Source organism: Dysidea avara, chromosome 12 (genome assembly GCF_963678975.1).
Source record: "Dysidea avara chromosome 12, odDysAvar1.4, whole genome shotgun sequence".
NCBI lineage: Eukaryota > Metazoa > Porifera > Demospongiae > Dictyoceratida > Dysideidae > Dysidea > Dysidea avara.
Genome location: NC_089283.1, coordinates 21,939,192 through 21,959,140, shown reverse-complemented (window position 1 = coordinate 21,959,140; position 19,949 = coordinate 21,939,192). Strand labels below are relative to the sequence as shown.

Sequence of the window (19,949 nt, the reverse complement as noted above, 5' to 3'; positions counted from 1 at the left end):
AGTATTTGTATTATTAGTGATCATATAATTATGCTAAGACAAAATTTCATTATAATACTCAGCATATTGATCAAGTAAAGCCTAAATATGAAGGGGGGGCTTCAGCCCCCAAAGCCCCCCCCCCCTGGATCCGCCCCTGTTCTCATTACACTGCTTGCATTTACATTTTATGTTAATTGTCTTAAAAGTTCCAATGAGTCAACTGCATGACATTACATTGAGCTAATTGATCATGCATATCACACATTAGCAGTTACAATCAAAAAATAACCTACACATGCCACTTCAAAGCACAATTATATTTTTAAAAATTTCCTTGAGGGAGCATGCCCACAGACTCATGCTTAGCACATGCAGTTCAACATCACACGAGAGATTATCTCTGACTTAAAATATCATATCAGATCAATAAAAGTATAGTATGCATGGCTATGACCTCCATTGCAGTCCATGGATGGTCTGACCACTCAAAACATCTTCCGGAGTAAGTCAGTTTTTTTTTGTGTTGAGTGCAATTAAACTAGTCTAATAATTGAAGCATGGCATACTGTACCATGTTATTAACAAAGCTGGAACAATACTTATGGTCAGAATCTTCTGAAACAGTTTCTTCCATCCAACCAGAGAGTCAACTTGCAAATGCTGTACCATTAAAGTGTTTGTGATCAGTTGAGTCACCTCTCAATTAGGTCAATGTATAAATTTTGCCTCAGTAAAATTTTTTTCCTGGCTACACCACTGCAGGTTGACAGTTTAACACCTTCGCAGTCATTCTTTGGCCCCCAATATTGTTTTTCAACGCTGGCTCTAGTTATGGTCACTATAACTCCACAAACTGAAATTATAATTCCTATCACTAGCTTATCTTGTAGGCATGCAGCAACATATCACTGTTTACCATAAACTACTCAGCAAAAAAAATTCCATTTCGGACCTTAAAGCACGCTTAATTTCAATCTGATTTTGCTGCTAATGTGAGTAACTTTTATTGCAGAGCAAAATAACTGGATATGAGGCATGAAATGTAATGCACGCACACGGCCAGAAATATTTCTTTTTACTATGCTCACAGAGAAACAGTCTTCTGTAGTACAAAATTCTTACCTCTACTCAAAGGATTGATTCACCCAGAAATTCAACTGTTATACATGAGGTGACTGTGTAAAACAAGAATCTAGGAGTTTGTCTCAAGCAACTAGCAACACAGCATCAACCATCAAAGTTAGTCGGTGCATATGAATCACACCATCCCAAGGAACACAACTTGCACCAGAGGAATTTTTGTGGTTAGCTACGTAACACTAGTATAGCTAAGTGATATTAATTTGGAGGGAAACATACAATATATTCCATCCTAGTAGGTCTGGGGTCCAAGTTTACACACAACACACCCTAAGGCCACAACAGATTGTTAACAGTAGACATCTCATCCCAGAAAATGTCAAATGAAATTTACTTGCAACTTGATACAATTCAACTCACAATATGGAAAACCTAACATGCCTTTGAGCTAGATGTATATTATATAGAACACAATAATTCCTTGTCTACAAAAGAGGCTTTCCATATTACAGGCACTAACTACATACCGGCAGTCAAGACATGAGAAAAGCCTATGCATGTTTATAAAATATCTGAAATATAGATAGCTATGTGTATAGTACACTGGGGATCTCTTTAAAAAAGAAAATTCTTTACCGAGCAATTACTCACTAAAACCAAGAGTTCATAATTATATATATATATATATTATGAACTCTTGCTAAAACCATGCAATCATTACATCAATTTCTCCTTTCTCCACCTTTTCAAACATACTTTCTGTAACAACTTTAAACAGGCTGTAGGACCAGGTGTCCTACAGACCTTCAGCACTTGTGCTGTAAAGCCTTAATAAATAAATAAATCAACACTGCAAATGGCTAGATATATACAACTATAATCATATTGCAGGTTGAAAATAAATGTATCTACTGTATATACCTGATAGTTAAATAATTTAGCTACTTTTATTATTACTAAAAGGTCACCCGTCTCAGTTTACAATGTTATGTCACAATTCCAATTATAAAATAACAGGTCTTGCCTCCTACAGTGGTAGATTTCATAAATTCGTCTTTTTCAACTTATCAGCTAAAAATTCTGATATGTCCATCAAAAATATTGACATTATTTATTAAACATTTAACAAGGACCTTGACCTAACATGTAATACATTTTCTTTACCTTAATAATAAGCTGGCCATCTTCTTACCAGTACTTTATCTCAAGCAGTTTATTTCGTTGCCTATGTAACCACACATTGGTTATCTCAGTTTTATTTCATAATAAGTGATAAACCACAATAAATTATACAAAAATAATGTGCTGGATTTATAAAACTACTCTTGCTGTTTTTTAATTAACAAGTTTCGTTTCCATTCTGGCATTGCATCCAGTTTGGCTTGTTTTTCAGCCTCTTCTCTTTGCTTCCGTAACTCAGGCTCCATATCTTTTGCTTTCTTTTGGTCCTTGTCTTCTAAAAGTTTTCTCTTCCATGCTGGAATTCCCTCCCATTTTACTTCTTTAGCTTGTTTCTTTGACTCCTCACCCTGAACTTTAGTCTAAGAAGTAAGATAATAGGATATTGTGTGCAATTGTGTGCTGATAGCTAACCACGGCTGATTGTTGTTTCTTAGCAAGCATAGCTTTCTTCCATTCTGGTATGTCATTGTCATTGGTAGTGGCTACAGTGCCAAAAAATGTACAGAGTATGTGACACACGACACAGCATACCTTGCAGTGAAGCAGTGCCATTACTTGCAGCCATCTTTGGCTGTAATTGTGGAGAGCTAGTATTGGATTTCATTTTAGGTTTTACTGGTGGAGAACTTGTACTGGGTCCCACTTTAGGTTGTAGTTGTGGGGAACTAGATTTTCGTGCCTTCTTTGGTTTAGGCTGTACCACAGGTGGAAGTTTGGTTACCTCAGGGACAGTGGGTAGTGTTTGCTGTGGCAAGTCCGGCGACAGGGAAGATGATCTGGGAGGTGGTGGAGGGATTGGTTTAGTAGCTGGTGTACTCTCCCCATTTGGTGCATCAGTAGAATCTGTTGATGGAGGTTTCTCACCTGGATGAGTTTAAAGAAAATGCCATAATTAGTAAGAACTGTACTGAATGAATGATACTGTACAATTCAATTTCTAAACTGACTCCATTTGAAGTCAGCCCCCACAGGTCAAACATTATAAAGCTGTAAGCGTGATCATATGGACAGTACACTACTTTTATGTATAGTTACACCCTCACCTTTCCTGTACATTGATGGCCGCTTGACTCCACTACTTGGCTTGAGTTTTTTGCTAATTATTTCTGACATTGAGATGCCTACCCCACCTCCTTGTTGATTGTCTGGACTAGCTGCTGATTTATCTAACACACAGATATCACTCATCATTAATACTACCACACACACTATACTACACATAGCATACCTACAGGCTTCAACTGTGCACTAGAAAGAGCAGCTAATAATCCACCAAGTTGTGGAGGACCTGCAGGCACTGCTGAAGGTCTTGCAGTTGGTGGTGGGAATGATGCAGCTGGGAAAGGAGGAGGAGGAGGGACTCCAATTCCAGGTGGAGGGGGTGGAGCTGGTACTCCAGGAGGTAAGGATGATGTAGGGACTCCAGGAAATGCAGGAGGTGGTGGTGGGGCTGGTACCCCAGGAGGCAATGATGACATGGGAGCTCCAGGGAAAGGTGGTGGAGGGGGTGGGGCAGGAACTCCAGGAGGCAAGGATGATGTAGGGACTCCAGGAAATCCAGGTGGAGGTGGTGGAGCTGGTACTCCAGGAGGGAGAGATGATGCAGGAGCTCCAGGGAAAGGTGGAGGAGGGGGTGGAGCTGGTACCCAAGATGGTGGGCCAGGCCCAACTGACAATGGTTCATACACAGGATCAACTCTTGTAGGACTAACAACAGTATCATAAACATCTGGTACATCTTCATACTTCAGCTGCTCTGATTGCTTCATACCATAATACTTCTTCCGTACACTAGCGTAGGTGACTTCAGAAGATTTCCCAGCAGTTGTAGTTGCTGTAGATTGTTGACCATACGCAGCTGCCGGGAATGACCCTTGTTGAGTAGTGGTGCTTTGTGCCTGTGGGGGTGTAATGGGTGGAACACCACGGACATTTAGATTTGGGTTAGGACCCATTGGAATAAAATCAGGTATCTTAGTGGGCACAGAACTTTGCTGTGTTAATGTTGAATGCTGTAGTTGTTGTGATCTTTTATCAGCAGGTGATCCAGTTGTAGCAGGTGCGACAGTACTCTGAGCTTCAGGTTCGTCATACCAAGAACGTTGTGCAGTAGCTGAAGCCTTCACTGAAGCATCTGATTGATGGATAGGATGACCAATAGTCACATTAACTGGAATGGGATCAGTACGAGGGGCAGTGACAGAGGGTTCAGTATACAACACATCCTTGGATGCTTTCTTGACAGGTTTTTTAGCTACCAGTGGTGGGGAGGTATTCTCTTTAACAGTAAACATACTTTCAAGCTGACCCTTGTTCAGTTTTCCTGGGGGCTTTCTCTGTTCACCAGGTGAGTCACTCTTTGCATCAACACTTGGGAATGACGTTGCCAAGTTTGCACTACTCAGCTGTGGTGGCTTTGGTACAGTTACTATATCTTCATACAATTCATCAGTGGATTCATTTGAACCACCAATGGGTGGTGGTGGGGGAGGTTTTGGCACAAGTACATCTTCGTACAATTCATCAGCAGTTTCTGTTGAACCCCCAACGGGTGGTGGTGGGGGTGGTTTTGGCACTAGTACATCTTCGTACAATTCATCAGCAGTTTCTGTTGAACCCCCAACGAGTGGTGGTGGGGGTGGTTTTGACACAGTCACTGTGTCTTCATATATTTCATCAGGAGACTCATTTGTACCCCCAACAGGTGGGGGTGGGGGAGGTTTTGGCACTGCAATCATGTCATCATAAATATCAACCACGTCATCTTCAGGGGGCGGAGGTTTGGGCACCGCAATCATGTCATCATAGATATCAACCATGTCATCTTTAGGGGGTAGTGGTGGGGGTACAGATGTCTGCAAATTCTTTGGTGGTCGAGGAGGTGGCCCAGAAGTCTTTGCCACATCGTCACAGTTCAAAACAGCAGACAATCTCGTTGTTGGGTCCCTTGATGGCAATGGTGGAGGAGCCTTCCTACCATTTGGTTGTTGTATGGGCGGAGATGTGGGTAGGGTGTAGGCTGCTGTCTGATCATCGGTAAACTCATCATAAATATTTGAGTCCTCAGTACCCCATCCTTTAGTCTTTGTGACATTCACATCCTCATAGACACTAAATGAATTATAGTAATACACTCTAATAGAACAGTCACTAGTTGCCTATTCTTAAGATTTGTGACTGGATTTGTGAGTATTGCACATGGTAATGTGAGCCTAATTACAGTATTTAATTAACACAATGGGTACAAATTTCTGTACATGTTTAGCATCTGTTTTGATATGAAGGAAGGTACTAATGGATAATACCATGGTATCATTGTATTCCCCAACGCAAGAGTAGTTTGAAAATATTCAGTGCTTCAAAGGAGATGCAAGATATGAGTGATAGCTTTGAATTACATGTCTTTTTCTCACAGTTTTTGTCTTCACACTGGTTGTAGGAAGGACCTTTAAGACATAACAACGTTAGCTTAACCCAGCAAAGGATCCACTGTTTTATGGGGAACACAATGGTGTCTCCATATAAGACTGGATTCATAAGTTTTATGATCATTTATTTGAGCACCTGTAGTTTGTCTTATACTATCACTGTACAAATTGATCTTAGCACTGTATATAGCTTGTAAAGCTCTTGCTAAAACTTTGAAATAAAATGAAATATGAAATGCAAAAACATGTAGGGTTCTTGCAGATACGGTCACATTATTCAAATGCATCATAGCTCACCTGTTCACTACATAAGCATACTCTTCTGGTTGTTCATAATCTGTCACTGGTTGCTCATAATCTGTTACTGGTTGCTCATAATCTGTTAATGGTTGCTCATAATCTGTTACTGGTTGCTCATAATCTGTTACTGGTTGCTCATAATCTGTTACTGGTTGCTCATAGACTGCTTGCATAGCTACAGTATAACACAGACTAGCTCTTATACAGCACTGACAAACATGGTAAAAAACTGGGCTTTTTAATAGGCTACACTAAAACCACATTGTAAGCACGGGGATTCTCAATTGGAGTCACATTTCTATGCTTCCAACATTGCCATATATAGATATAGAGACCAAATTATATAATTAACAGTAGATATATTCATGGCCACAATAAATATGATTTGTATCCGCAAAACCAGTGATATTACAATATTACCTTCCTCTTCATCTGCTTGTTTTTTGCTAATTTCTTCCTGTTTCTTTCTTTCTTCTTCTTGTAGTTTTCTCTTCTCTTCTTCCAACCTCTGTAGCTCTTCTACTTTTCTCTTCCTTTCCTCTTCTTCTTGTTTTTGTCGCTCTTCCTCCTCTTGCCTTCTCTTTTCTTCTTCCTCTTGTCGTCTCTTTTCTTCTTCTTCTTGTCGTTTCTTTTCTTCTTCCAGACGTTTCTGTTCTTCATATCGAGCAATGTCACTATCATTCTGAGTGTTGATGAACACGTAGAAGCTATCAGATTCTTTAGCAACTGTTGTTAAGAGTTTGTCAACAACTTCAGCTTCTTCTTGTGCTTGTTGTTCATATCGTGCAACATCAGCAGCGTCGAGGGTCGATTGTTGTTCATAACAAATATCAATGGCATCAGTTAATTGCGATAACAATCCTGCTACAATATCAGTCTGTCTTGCTTTGTCCTCTAGTAACTCCTTGTATCTTTTCATAGCCAACCACTTCCTAATAACTACAGTACAAACAATTGCATGCTAGTTTTATCAAGCATTATGATAACCACTTACCACTTTGAACAATGACAACATTGTGAATAGTCATTTCAGTTTTCTGTGCCAATTCCTCGTTGTGATAATACTTGAGAAACATTTTAGTTTGACCACGCTAAATGTATGGTACAGAAAAGTGTACAATGGGACCATATATATTACTAATGTGTATACCTGCCAATTGGTTAGCTGGCATTTCTCTAGTATGTGTGAGCATTGCTGTGCAGCTGGTAGCTTCACTATCGGTGGCACATAAACAGATGATAATAAATGGTACCTGAGAATTAAAAAGCAAAAAACAAACACATCACAGTGTAGATTCTATTTCATCTACCTTTCTAAAAATTCCTCAAATGTCATGCGAATAGAGTATCCTTGTCTTCGGATACGTGTGGTCTCTAATACTCCAGTGTATTTGAGCTGGGATATGACATAGTCCGGTGTGAAACTGTTAGCAAGCTTACAAGAGTTGGGCTTAAGACATCTACCAATACAACACAGTATAATGATACAACATTAATGTGTATTTTATACCTGACAAAATGTGGAGTGGCTGCATTCATTTTGTCCATCAATTCATTTAGGGAATTCTGTAATTGCATAAATATTTGTGATAATTCTAATCTTAGAGATAACACATACCCTAAAATGATTAGCCACAGTTGGGTTAGGTCTCTTTCCAGTTCCAGTAGCACTTGACTTCCTGATTGCCTTACGACGCTCAGACTATACATGCACACAAAAATAGTACAGTTTTTTCTCATAAAGAGAACTGTGTACTTGTTTAGCTGTAAGCTTCCTTGACATTCGTTTGCCAAATGCAGCAAATGGTGATTCAGCTTTGCGTGACATTCTCTGTCGTACACTGGGTGCAATTGAGCCAGTGCGAGTCATCTTTGCACCAAACATCTCCCGAACCAAGAGACTGCCACTGGCTAAATTAAATCTAAAAAGCTAAAGGGTATTTGAAGGTACTCACTTCTCAACAACTGCAAGATCGATGGTGATAGAGTATCACGGTTTTTATCCAAATATCCATTAAGCTCGTATCGTACCTAAACATCCAACACAATAACAGGCTGCACTAAACAATTGGAATAGCTTACACTTCCAGCATAGTGTACAACACTAAAGCAAGTCCCCCAATCACGAGGTGCCATGTAGATATCTCTCGGTCCTTTACCATGTGTGTTATGTAGTTTGGTAGCTAACGTCTGATCCGTGGCTCGTGAGAATTTACTCTCCTCATCAATAAGAGCCAACAGGCCCATGTTCTTCTACAAGAGGAAATGGAGAATGAACAGCATGTTGTACAATGGTTGCTTACTTCAAGGAATAGTTGGACAATGGGATAGTTGCTTGTGTATGTGATCGACTCCAAGTTGATGTTCTCACGTTTACACTCGTCCAATTCCCAACGGAACACATGCTCATTGAAATAATGTTGCAACTGCTCATTGGCAATGTTAATACACATCTGTTCAAAACTGTTCATCTCAAAATTTTCAAATCCAAATATGTCCAATACTCCAATAGTCATAGGACAGTTCTCACTAAAAGGAATCACATACACAATACTAGAGATAAGTTTATACAAAACAAAAGAATGGTCTTCGTATTGCCCGAATTATGGCTAGTCCCATAAAAACCTTAGGTTAGAGCTTTTTTTCAATACATTGTCAATATCGCGATATTGAACTACACAATATATCATATCGAGGTAAATTATAGAACCACAATAATATCATCTAGACAATATATTTGCCAATATCACCTATATCGCCTAGTTAAATCTGGGTGTTACTTGCACTACATCAAGTAAAGGCAATTCGATTATGGGTAGGCACAATTTCACATTCTATGATATAATATGATGCAATAATGTGTTATGTAATGTTACTAGTCTCGCTGCTTGACAAATTTAATTATACTCAATATTTAATCATATCGTGAATAAGCTTGTCAATATATCGAATAGCATTATTTCAGTATCGCCCAGGACTACTGGAGGTAGAGAGTATTACTACAAAAACAAATGTCTGGTAAATGCCAGGTCTCATCAAACAACTCCAAAATCAACTGAAAAATAACATCCATGCAAGTACAGTATGTCTGTATGTACTTCAAAAGTTCACTCCATTGATACTTGCAACTTGATAACAGTCTTGTAGACAATGATACATCCTACTCATGTCTTGTGTAAAGTGGTTGTTCATTTATTTTAGTTTTAAAAATGCAAGCAGTGAAACTGCTTTGTGGCAGTAGGTGGGCGTAATGTATTTCGCGGACTGGACTCACGCACTGAGCTAGAGACAGCTTTTAAACAATAATCCAGGCCTTATCCATCTCTTGCAATACTGGAGACACCACTATCGAGTTACAACTGCTGGTACTGCTCTTCCTTACAAGTCAATAAACTAGTGCGTGCACTAATTAATTAGAATACACTTACGATACATGAGTACTAGCAGTGGTAAATCGTGATAGAGGCTATTGTTGTAGCGTAGATGTTTTCCTTTGTTGCTTCAGTACTTAGCACTAGTGCTAGGCCTGTAGTGATGAGCTAATTATTTGCATAGCCCCATCACCTCGCTGGGCGGTGCCACCTATAGCTACCCTACTAAGAATCATTACTGGCTTATCACTACAGCCCTAACACTAGTGCTAAAGCAATAAAGGAAAACACCTGTGCTACAACAATAGCCTCTATCACGCTTTATCACTTCTAGTACTCGTGTATCGCAAGTGTATTCTAATTAATTAGTGCACGCGCTAGTCCGCTTGACTTGTAAGGAAAAGCAGTATCAGCAGTTGTAGTTGGATAGTGGTGTCTCCAGTGTTGCAAGAGATGGATAATGCCTGGATTATTGTTAAAAGCTGTTTCCATCTCAGTGCGTGAGTCCAGTCCACGAAATACATTAGGCCCAATAGGTGGTGGCTTAACCCTTTGAAACACAAGTGCCACTAAAGTGTCAAAAATATGTCCTTTTTCTCCTCTTCTGTAGCAGTCAGGCCTTTGAAGCTAGATGAATGTAACTACAACTATTTAGTAGGTTATGTAAACAGATGTGTAATAAGGGAAATGTGTCTAACAAGATCAATGGAGTTGCTTGTAAACAGAAAATCATAGTATAATATAAAAGCGGCCATAACTGTGTTACAAAGCATATCAAATGACATTGAGGGTCTCATGATTAGGTTAAAGAGATAGCAGTGTCTCTTCTATGAGTGACTGTAGAAGCACTTGTGAGAACATTCATGGAAATGTAGCTGGTAAATTCCTTACCTTTGTTCTACCACCAAGGAGGATATAAACAAGGCCCTTATGCAACAAATTAGCTGTATTTTACATAAGTGGCAACTTATAGTGTAGTTAACAAAATTAGTCTCTAATATAGTTGTGATTTGAAGGGCTAAGTGCTGGGACTTAAATGAGGAGTTTAGCAAATCTCCAAAATAATTATGTGTAGTTTGTCAAGTGATACACTAAATTAAATTGCCTACTTAACTCTCAAACTATTGTCTCTTGTGAAATGGAATCCATCAAACTGTTTTTTCCCCATAAGCACACCAATCATTTAGTTCCATTTGGTAAATACAAACTAACAGATGAATGGACAGACAAACATACAGACAACTTACGGAACAGGTTTCTTATCCTGCTCGGGTTGTAGTAAGTGATTAATGCCGTTAACAATCCAACTAAAGAGACGACCATACAATGCCTTAGCTAGTGCATCCCTAACATCATTAGCCTCCACAACATTACGTTCCTTGATAATCTGCTCTCCTACAAAAACAACAACCAATCAAATAGTGATAAACTGTATAAACACAAGTACAAGAAGGTTTGTAAACCCAGTACTAATACATGTTGGTCAGGCATTCATCAGTCGTTATAGAGAATGCCTGAATATTTCTTGATCATTTCAGCTCTACTATTAAACACCACATATACATACACAATGTTCACCATCCACTCAGATTAAGGGTGAATGCATTGAAAGCAAAAGAAAAAAAAAATCAGAATTGAGTTGTGTGACAGCTGCTGGCTATGGCATTGTCAGCTTGTTGACTCTTTAGTTTAACTACAGAAGATGCTAGTCTGGTGACAGCCGCATTCAGTACCTGTGCAGACGGAATGCAATTAAATTTGAAAATACATGTGAAACACGTGGACAATTTCCGGTAACAGAGCGCGACAGCTACTGTACTTGCACTTGAATGACATCTATTTCCTCTACAAACCTGTGCTGGTTGTGGAAAAGACATAAGAAGCTTGCCATAATCAGTGGGCAAATCGGGAATAATGTCATGGAATGTTGTTAATTGGTCACTAAGCGATCTGATTGGACGCACCAGTTTTTTGTAAGGCTGGCACAGGTACTGAATGCGGCTGTCACCAGACCCCGTGCTATGTGGGCGGGTTGGCTACGCCAGACTAAGAAGATGCAACGTTCAGCACATGCACACTTGAATAGCTACACTAAATAACCACTTGTGCCTTCCATGGCAATTGTATTAGGAAAACTGAATGCCTGAATGTTCTAGTAGATTGTTGACTGCTCTATTAGAGTATTAACATACTTTCAAGATTAATGAAACCCCAGGATCTGTCCTTTGTACTTACATAGCCGGCAATGTCCAAGAGGCCCTCTAATTCAGGTACATAACAGAAGCCAAGTAGCTACAGTATGATTGTGAGAGTAATTAAATTTAAATTACAACAGTCAAGATGTGTATGTACCACCCACCACAACATATTGACGGTTTTGTCTTGGGGTCCTCAACTTTTGATTTTTGTAAAAAAATTAAGCCACATCATTTCTTTACTATGGGTGGTTCACAAGCTTCACAAAAACTTGAAACTGTTTGACACAATAAATGCTACAACTTGTTGGAACATGAAACATCTGTCATGCAAAAGTTTTCAAATAGCAAAATTATAAACCAGCTGTAAAAGTTTCTTGGACAAAGACCAAGAATTGCTTTCAGTTGAAACTTCCTAACTAACTAGTATGATGGTTTCATAAACAGTTACATATATATAAAGTACCTCAGGCCTACTCATGTCTAAGGTCTTGCAGGACCAATAATAATCCCACACACCACATATTAATTAGAGGTGTACCGATATAAGAAAACTAAACCGATCCGATACCGATACGATATGGATTAATCATTTTCAAACCGATACAATACCGATACGATATACCGATATACCGATATAACTAAGTGTAGCTATTTATGTTTGAAGAACCACATATGCCATGTTCAACTTTATTTTAGCTACTGTAGAAACTACTGAAGACAGCTAGTCTTAAGATTATTGGCTATGCTTGGTTACCCATGGTGGTGTGGCCTCTATTGACAGTTCAGACTATAAGGCACCCACAAATATTTTAATACATGCCCCTGCCAAGATTAGTCCGGATTACTCCGCATTTTAATGGCTTGTAGAGATGGCTGGTTGTTTCATGCTGTGCTCTTGGTTCATCTTTTTGCTGTTTCCCCAGGCTCACCACTATGAGTGTTTGTTGTATGATTGGTAAGCTCTGTGACAACAAAACAGTAATTATCCACGCACTTAGATGGCTTCGCGTAACGTACTGCTTTTAGACAAGGAAGATAACTACTGTTTCCCGCCCTTGTTAGCTAAATAGTAGGGTTTATAATATGGCTTGATCATTGGACAGTGTCCTCAAGATAGTTCAGTTGTATATCGGTGTATCGTATCGGTTTTTAGCAGCAATATCGGCTCCCACCGATATAGTAGAAATGTCTATATCGGCCACCGATACGATATGTATTGGTATATCGGTACACCTCTAATATTAATTAACCAATTCAGGACAGTATATCTCCATAAAATTAAGGGGACAAAGATTGTGGCCCCAAAAGGTCTAGCAGCATCTATATGTACCTGTGAAAGAAAACCAGCCAAATTATTTTGGTCCCAAAGTATCCATAGCAGTACAGTCACTTTAAATACTCAACCTTCTCAACATGTTACCAGGAGCTTATGAGCCACCGAAGGAGCATGAAACTTGTGCTGCCTGCCGGGTCCAAATTTATTAGCGATTAATTTCCATATAAGGAAAGCAAAATCTCATTAGTCGACGCCGTATACTAATTGTGCGTGACACTCGTAGCAATAAAATGTAACATAATTTGGATTGTGATGGAACCAAGTTCCATGCTCCTTTGCCACCTTCGGCGGCTCTTAAGCTCCTGATGTTACTTTCAGTTCATGATGTCACCTTATGGGCTACATGTATGAATTATGTTAGCTATAACCACAACACCATACTCTACACAGTAGCCCATAAGTGCTGCACCTTGTGATGTTTATGGGCTCCCTATAACCATAGGACAAATATTTGGCAGTGATCAAGGAAACTTTACCATATTCCACTTTACCAAACAATTATCACTGAATATGCTCATCTACTAATATGGAAGTGTTGCCAGGTCAGTCTATACTAAATATGAAGTGTACAATAATCCACACTGACTGGATCATTAGCATCATAGCCTGTCAGCATTCTCAAATGTTACGGACAATTGGACAAACAGCAAGTTAACAACCATGCATACAAGTGATCCATGCATACAAGTGTTTATATGTCACTATAGATGTTGTTACTCATTGTAGTAGATTGTGTACTTCAAGGTTGTGTAATCCCCTGTACTACGATCCTTTCTAATCATTTTAACACAGGACTTAGCAAGTAGCCCCTCATCTTTATTTAGGTACAAAACTTCACATTGTTCTTTACATGTGGAACCCATGTAATATGGGCACCTTGGGACCGACTATGTAGTGTCCTGATTATCAAGGTGTCCTGATTTTATAGGTCAGTTTAGGGGAGACCTTAACCGAGTGTGTAGGTATCCTCAAGTGTCCACATTAACAGGTTCCAGTGTAATATGCAGAACCTGAAATTATGGTCAGACATCTGGCATTTCCCAACCATTTCTGGCTAATGTCTGAACATATTATTTTTTTGTACTAAGTATGTCCAACCGGATTGTCTGACAGGATTTGTCAGATCATTTCCAAAACAAATTCCAGGGATGGACACCTTGGGACCAGCCAATAGCGTCCTGATTTTCCAAGTCAAAAGGAATAGTCTTGCATGGACTTTAAAACCAAGTGTGTTTTCATTTGTTTTGTGCCAGGCTGCAGCATTAGGTCTAATTACACTCACCGTAAGTTGCAAGACCCAAACAATCTGATATACACATGGAATTCCTATGTAATAATAACATTTACCTCTCATCACATTTGCCTCTTGCATGAGTGACAGACGAAGCTCATCAGTGCTAACTTGTAGCAAATCAGCTACTATACTCAACTGATCAAGATCTGACACTGCGGCAGAATCAGCGTTACCCTCCGCATGAAACGTAACATTAGTGATATGAAGAACCGCAGCTAAACATGTCAGCAAGTTATCTTCCTCCTATACAGTAAACAAGTATGATTGTCAGTGATCAAATTGAGGGATTGTTTAAAGCTCACATCTTTGCTGAAGCCGACAGCTTGTAATGAGTCCCTAACATCTCTAAACTGATCAGAATACTTCTGTCTGGCCCCTTCTGATAATGTACCAGTACACAAGCACCTGTATAAGGGTAGGTCTTTATTACATGATTCTGTGTATACATGTATGTACATATATGCGATCACGTGTATATGACAGAGACACACAGTACACCACACATGCGCATGCACGGCCGCACGAGCAAAGCCAAAAAAAATAAAGCCTCCAGCAGCTATGCAAAACACAGCTATTGCAACCAGCATTGGTTTGCCTGAGCACCACTCAGGCACTGAAGCTTGTGCAGGCAAATCCCCCTGGGCAGGAATAGCAACTCACTGGGGGTATCATTGATAGGTCGCAGAACTGGAAGTTTCACAATAACTCCTACACTGCTAAGCAAGACAAGGAGAGTTGGGCACTTGCTTACCCAGTGAACACCAGCTGCAGGTACCCATTGATGTTACAGCTGGGTGGGATGTTTCATCAGTTCCCATTATACATATGGGTAGATTGGAGCAATGTGAGTAAAGCTTCTTGCTCAAGGAAACAACAACAGTAACTGGGCATCACAGAGTATCAAGCCTGGAACCCTTCGATTACCAGGCTATGCAAACACACAATCGTACACTCACACACACACACACACACCGATGATCTGATAAATCTTTGAGTTTATATTTAGACTTTTCATCTGGAGACAAGCCGGAAAATATTGCATAAAACACGTGGAAGTTTCTCTCTCCTTTTCCCTGATATACCACCCGAGACTTCTCCAGCAAATACTCTTTAAAGCGTGCTACATATATTACAACACAGCAATAAGAACACCATAACTTTCCACACACTGTACCTCCTAGCATGACTCCTTTCTCAGTGAATACCAGCTCAAGATATTTACCAAACCGTGAGCTATTATCGTTCATGACAGTCTGAGCATTCCCAAAAGCTTCCAGTAAAGGATTTACCTGTTAAAGATGAATTAAAACTGCATGATCAATAATGCATTAACACAGACCTGCTCTATTCTTAAATTCAGTTCTTTCTCAACACTTGTTGTAAGTGTCAGCAAGTGTTGTATGATAAACTTGCTGGATTCAGTTTTGCCGGCACCAGACTCACCAGAGATGATGCAACATTGAGGGTGTTTGTGATCGATCATGTTATGATACACACCGTCTGCCACAGCAAAAATGTGAGGTGGTAGCTTCTTCTTCTGTTTCTGATGACGCTGGTATACACCTGAGATCTGCCACCACACAACGTATATGCTGGGATACAAACACTATAGAGGAACTCACTGCAGGGTTGTAGTATGGGAGATGTTTGAATGGATTGACTGCCAGTAGAATATCACCAACGTAGGTCTACAATAAAAAATAGTATTTGTGACTGGTATGTATGTTTGTGTGTGTGTGTGTAGTGTGTGTGTGCGTGTGTGTGTGTTTGTGTGTTCCTGTCTCGCTTAGCGGTGTTGGGGTCGTTGTGGAACTTTGGGTTCTGCAACCTCTCCCATGAGACCTGGACAGTTGTCCTGCGAGCTACTAGTCCTGCCCCAGGAGGATTTGCCTGCATAAGGTTCAAGCGCCTGAGTGATGCACTAGCATCCCAGTGCTGGTTTGCTGGGCGGCAATAGCTGTGTTTCACAAGGCTGCCATAGGGCTTTGCTTTGTGTGCATGCTTGTTTGTTTGTTGTACTAGGATTGCAATGTTTCAACATCAAGTGCCATTGCAATATTATCCCTTTCCCCAGTGACATAAAGTAGAGCAGTAAAACTGTCAATTTGCTGCCAACATAAAAGTCAATTTGTTAATTATATACATTCTTTTACCACATCAAAAGAATTTTGAGTAAAGTAAAGCCGTGCTGAGCCCTGTATAGGCAATATTTATCACATTTCACACTTATCACAGCTATTGTCTACTTTGGTATAATCTGGGCATCATATGTGATATAGTTTGTACATATACACCTGTACTATCATGAACCATGTTTTTATCTTAGTAAACTAATTCTCAGTGAAAACAAGTGCTTATGTTTACATTGCAGACTTTTCAAACTATGTGGTTATGTTCCAATTATGCAATATTGAAATAACTGCATTGAATAAACTTATGCAATTCACAAATTATATTGCTCAACCCTAGTGTGCACACGTGTGTGTGTGTGTGTGTGTTGTGTGTGTTGTGTGTTGTGTGTGTGTGTGTGTTGTGTGTGTGTGTGTGTGTGTGTGTGTGTGTGTGTGTGTGTAGTGGACATGATGAAGCATGCATCAAGTATAGGTAACAACAGGAGTGTGTGAATGCATCGTACAGAAATAAATATAACATATACTCACATATATCTGATCAGTATTATATCGTTGGTGTAGCTCCTGTAGAATTACTGCCTCTGTTAATTCAGTGAGTGCCGACAAGTCATCATTTGAAAGAACTTTGGGCAATGTCACCTACCAAAGCAGTGGACAAACACTAAAACTTATACACACTACCCTTAGCTTACTTCTGGAGGTTTCTCTTTGGCAGATTTCAGTCTAGCTAAAGCAAGTTCTGTAGTTGAGTCATCTGCCCCTTCATCATAATTATCTCGCTCCTTCAATGTTTCCTGCTCAAAGAGCTGCTCCAATTTGGACATAGAGTCTTGGCTACTGTAAACCAACAATTATTACTGATAAAATAATATTCATATGTAACTTGGACCCCTTTGTACACCTTAGTAACTATCCTTATTAATAAGGTGCCCTGATTTAAATGTGTACATTAATACAAACGGGACCATGAGCAAGTGTCCTGATTGTCAAGGTGCCCACATTTCAAGCTGTCCTTTTCAATGTATAGTATCATACTTACTGTAATAGCAGTACACAAACAACCAGTGCTATATGCAATTCATAGCATAAAATTCTTAACCCCAATTAGACTTGATGGCTATTATACTTGCTATGAATACCACCTGTACGCCAATGCAATACCACAACTTCATATATAGTTCACTGTTGACTTACAGACTAAGAGATCGTGAGTTGGATCTTGGTCGGTCAAATTCCTCCCAACTGGTGTCAATGTCAGGACTAAACAGGTCTGGTAGAGGCTTAGCTGCTGCCTCTTGTTTTCGTTCCTTTTCTTTCTGCTGTTGATGCAGCTCAGCTTCCCTAGCTGCACTCTGCAATGTTTCTACTAGCTGTTCCGAGTCACAAAGATCTGCAAGTAATGGTAAGGAAAATGTATCACAAAGCAGTTGTCACACACACACACATAGCACATACCTGTAGGCAACTCATCATTGTGTGACTTGATCAACGGATTTGCACCACTCTTGAGAAGTACGTGCACCAATTTGGCCTAAAAATAACCACCATCAAAAACAAAAATTGTTTGTTTATCCGCACATGATTAAACTTGACAGCTAAATGTAACGGTGTATAGCCATAGTCGTCCTGCTTGTCAACATTTGCTCCAGCATTGACCAGAAACCTTGTAACCTCTCTGTAACCATTGGCTGCTGATACATGCAGCTGTAAAAAGAATTGTTATTATGATATCAGCATACTTAATACCACAAATAGAAATTACATACCATTAAAATAGAAAACAGGAAATTCATGGTTAAGAAATAGCAACACGTGTTGTGTGCAACAAAAGATCATAAAAATTTAAAACATTTGTATTTGTTACCTAATTAGCTTGTTGCTAAAGAATTCCAGACATACAAGATATTTTGTCCTATTCATTTATATCAAGAGTATATAATGGGGAGGGACTCTTGTTTATATCAAGAGTTGATAATATTAAGAGTATTATGAACTCTTGTTTATATCTTACACTATTTTTTAATGAAGGTGTACATATTTTACTTTCGATTAGGGTTGTATTGAGCTTAGTATAAGCTCACACAGCAAAGCTACACCATCAAGCTGTACTTGAATTGCAATTTATATGGTTATATGCAATTGAATTCCATGTGATTTTCAGCAGGAATGATACATTCACACAAGTCACAGAGGAAACGGGGGTATTGTAAAGTAATTGGCAACGATAATACTCGCCATTACTAAAGATTATCTCCTACTCAACCAACCTAAATTTGTGTAATTGTTCTTCAAAAATTCAAAGTATAATAAAAATTCTAAATATGCATTTAACACAATTTTTTTTTCAATAGTGCTGTCTAACCCATATGCATACAAAAGCATGCACACATTGCATATTGTACCACTTACCAGAGTTACTCCATTGCTGCTTAAAGGACTATCCAATTCTTTGCCTTGCAGACCAGAAAACTTCAAATCTTCCAACATACTTTTAGCTAGCTTTGAACGATGTGTCTTCATATCAGACTCTTGCACACCTAACACAACAACAACAACAACGATCTAACAACAACCGACTTTAAGGAACAGTTTAAAGGATTACCATTGTGAGTCATACTGTCTAACAGAAGGTTGCTAATTTTCCCATTATTGGAATGATCCACTGGAAAGTTCCCATCAACATCTAGTAGAGTACTATTGGCACCATTCTGTCAATGGCATCAGATTAACTCAACACACCTCAGCATTAAGGAATCATTGAAACAGTAAATTTACAAACTAGCGATAGATTACAACTAAGGCACAATAGCTCACAAGTAGTTTACAAACTATCACTAAGCTGATTACAACACAGTGGTATCAGCTTACAGCTGACAAAAGGAGGTACACATGATATGACTATACCTCTAGTAGAAGTTGGACAATTTCCACTCGGGAGAATGCTGACGCAATGTGTAATGGTGTCCATAGTTCTTTGTCCAGGCTGTTGACATCTGCTCCACCAGCAATCAACAACTTTGCAGCAACAATGTTGTCCACCAACCCACACTGAAAACAATAGAGGCGTGTACAAGTGACAAATAGAATACCATTAACTATCAGAAGCTACTCATTCGTGTTATAGCAAATAAGATATATCTATAAAGTTACCTGATGAAGGAGCGATATGCCATTTGCTTCACTGCACGAGTTTGGGTCCGTCCCAGTGCTCAGCAACCGTTCAACTATGGAAGTGGCCTCATGCCATAATTACCACTACTTCAAAGTTACCTTCTTTCTCGTCGAAGTTGCTAATAGCATCTCTCAGTTTATCTGGGGCGTTGAAATGCACAACTCGCTCGTTTGGTCTTTTCTCGCGGCGAGAGCCAGTGTCTCCAGACTTTGCTAATTCTTTCTCTCTTTCCAAGTACAAGTTTATTTGATGCTGTCGTGCCTTCTTCACTAGCTTCTGCCGTTGTTCGTGGGGAAGACTTTCCAATACAGACTGATCGAATAAAGCAGCCATGCTTCCACAGGATAGCTCATTAAGTGCCTAGTAACTAGCTACTCGCACACTGATTTAAGTGCGTTATAGTACGCTACTTCTAACTAAAACATCTAAAGACTGCGTGCAACTGACAAAAGCTATCAACACCTGATCTAAAAG

The 19,949-nt window shown here is 39.4% G+C and overlaps 1 protein-coding gene across 1 annotated transcript; it reads right to left on the bottom strand.

The window, feature by feature from the left end:
* Window positions 1–2,302: 2,302 nt before the first annotated feature.
* On the bottom strand, window positions 2,303–19,947 carry LOC136241915 (unconventional myosin-XVI-like). The gene is made up of 33 exons (XM_066033303.1): window positions 19,574–19,947; window positions 19,454–19,527; window positions 19,208–19,351; window positions 18,906–19,011; window positions 18,713–18,840; window positions 17,882–18,007; window positions 17,759–17,834; window positions 17,498–17,693; window positions 16,996–17,140; window positions 16,832–16,942; window positions 15,794–15,859; window positions 15,511–15,741; window positions 15,346–15,460; window positions 15,144–15,291; window positions 14,474–14,576; window positions 14,225–14,414; window positions 10,591–10,738; window positions 8,276–8,501; window positions 8,055–8,225; window positions 7,928–8,003; window positions 7,729–7,883; window positions 7,591–7,674; window positions 7,483–7,538; window positions 7,283–7,432; window positions 7,123–7,225; window positions 6,967–7,063; window positions 6,393–6,911; window positions 5,970–6,147; window positions 3,473–5,355; window positions 3,288–3,410; window positions 2,776–3,108; window positions 2,656–2,726; window positions 2,303–2,603 (listed from the first exon to the last, which is right to left on the bottom strand). Exons 1-33 carry the CDS (start codon window positions 19,806–19,808, stop codon window positions 2,382–2,384), a joined length of 6,789 nt encoding a protein of 2,262 aa, XP_065889375.1. The 5' UTR covers window positions 19,809–19,947; the 3' UTR covers window positions 2,303–2,381.
* Between the last annotated feature and the right edge of the window lie 2 nt (window positions 19,948–19,949).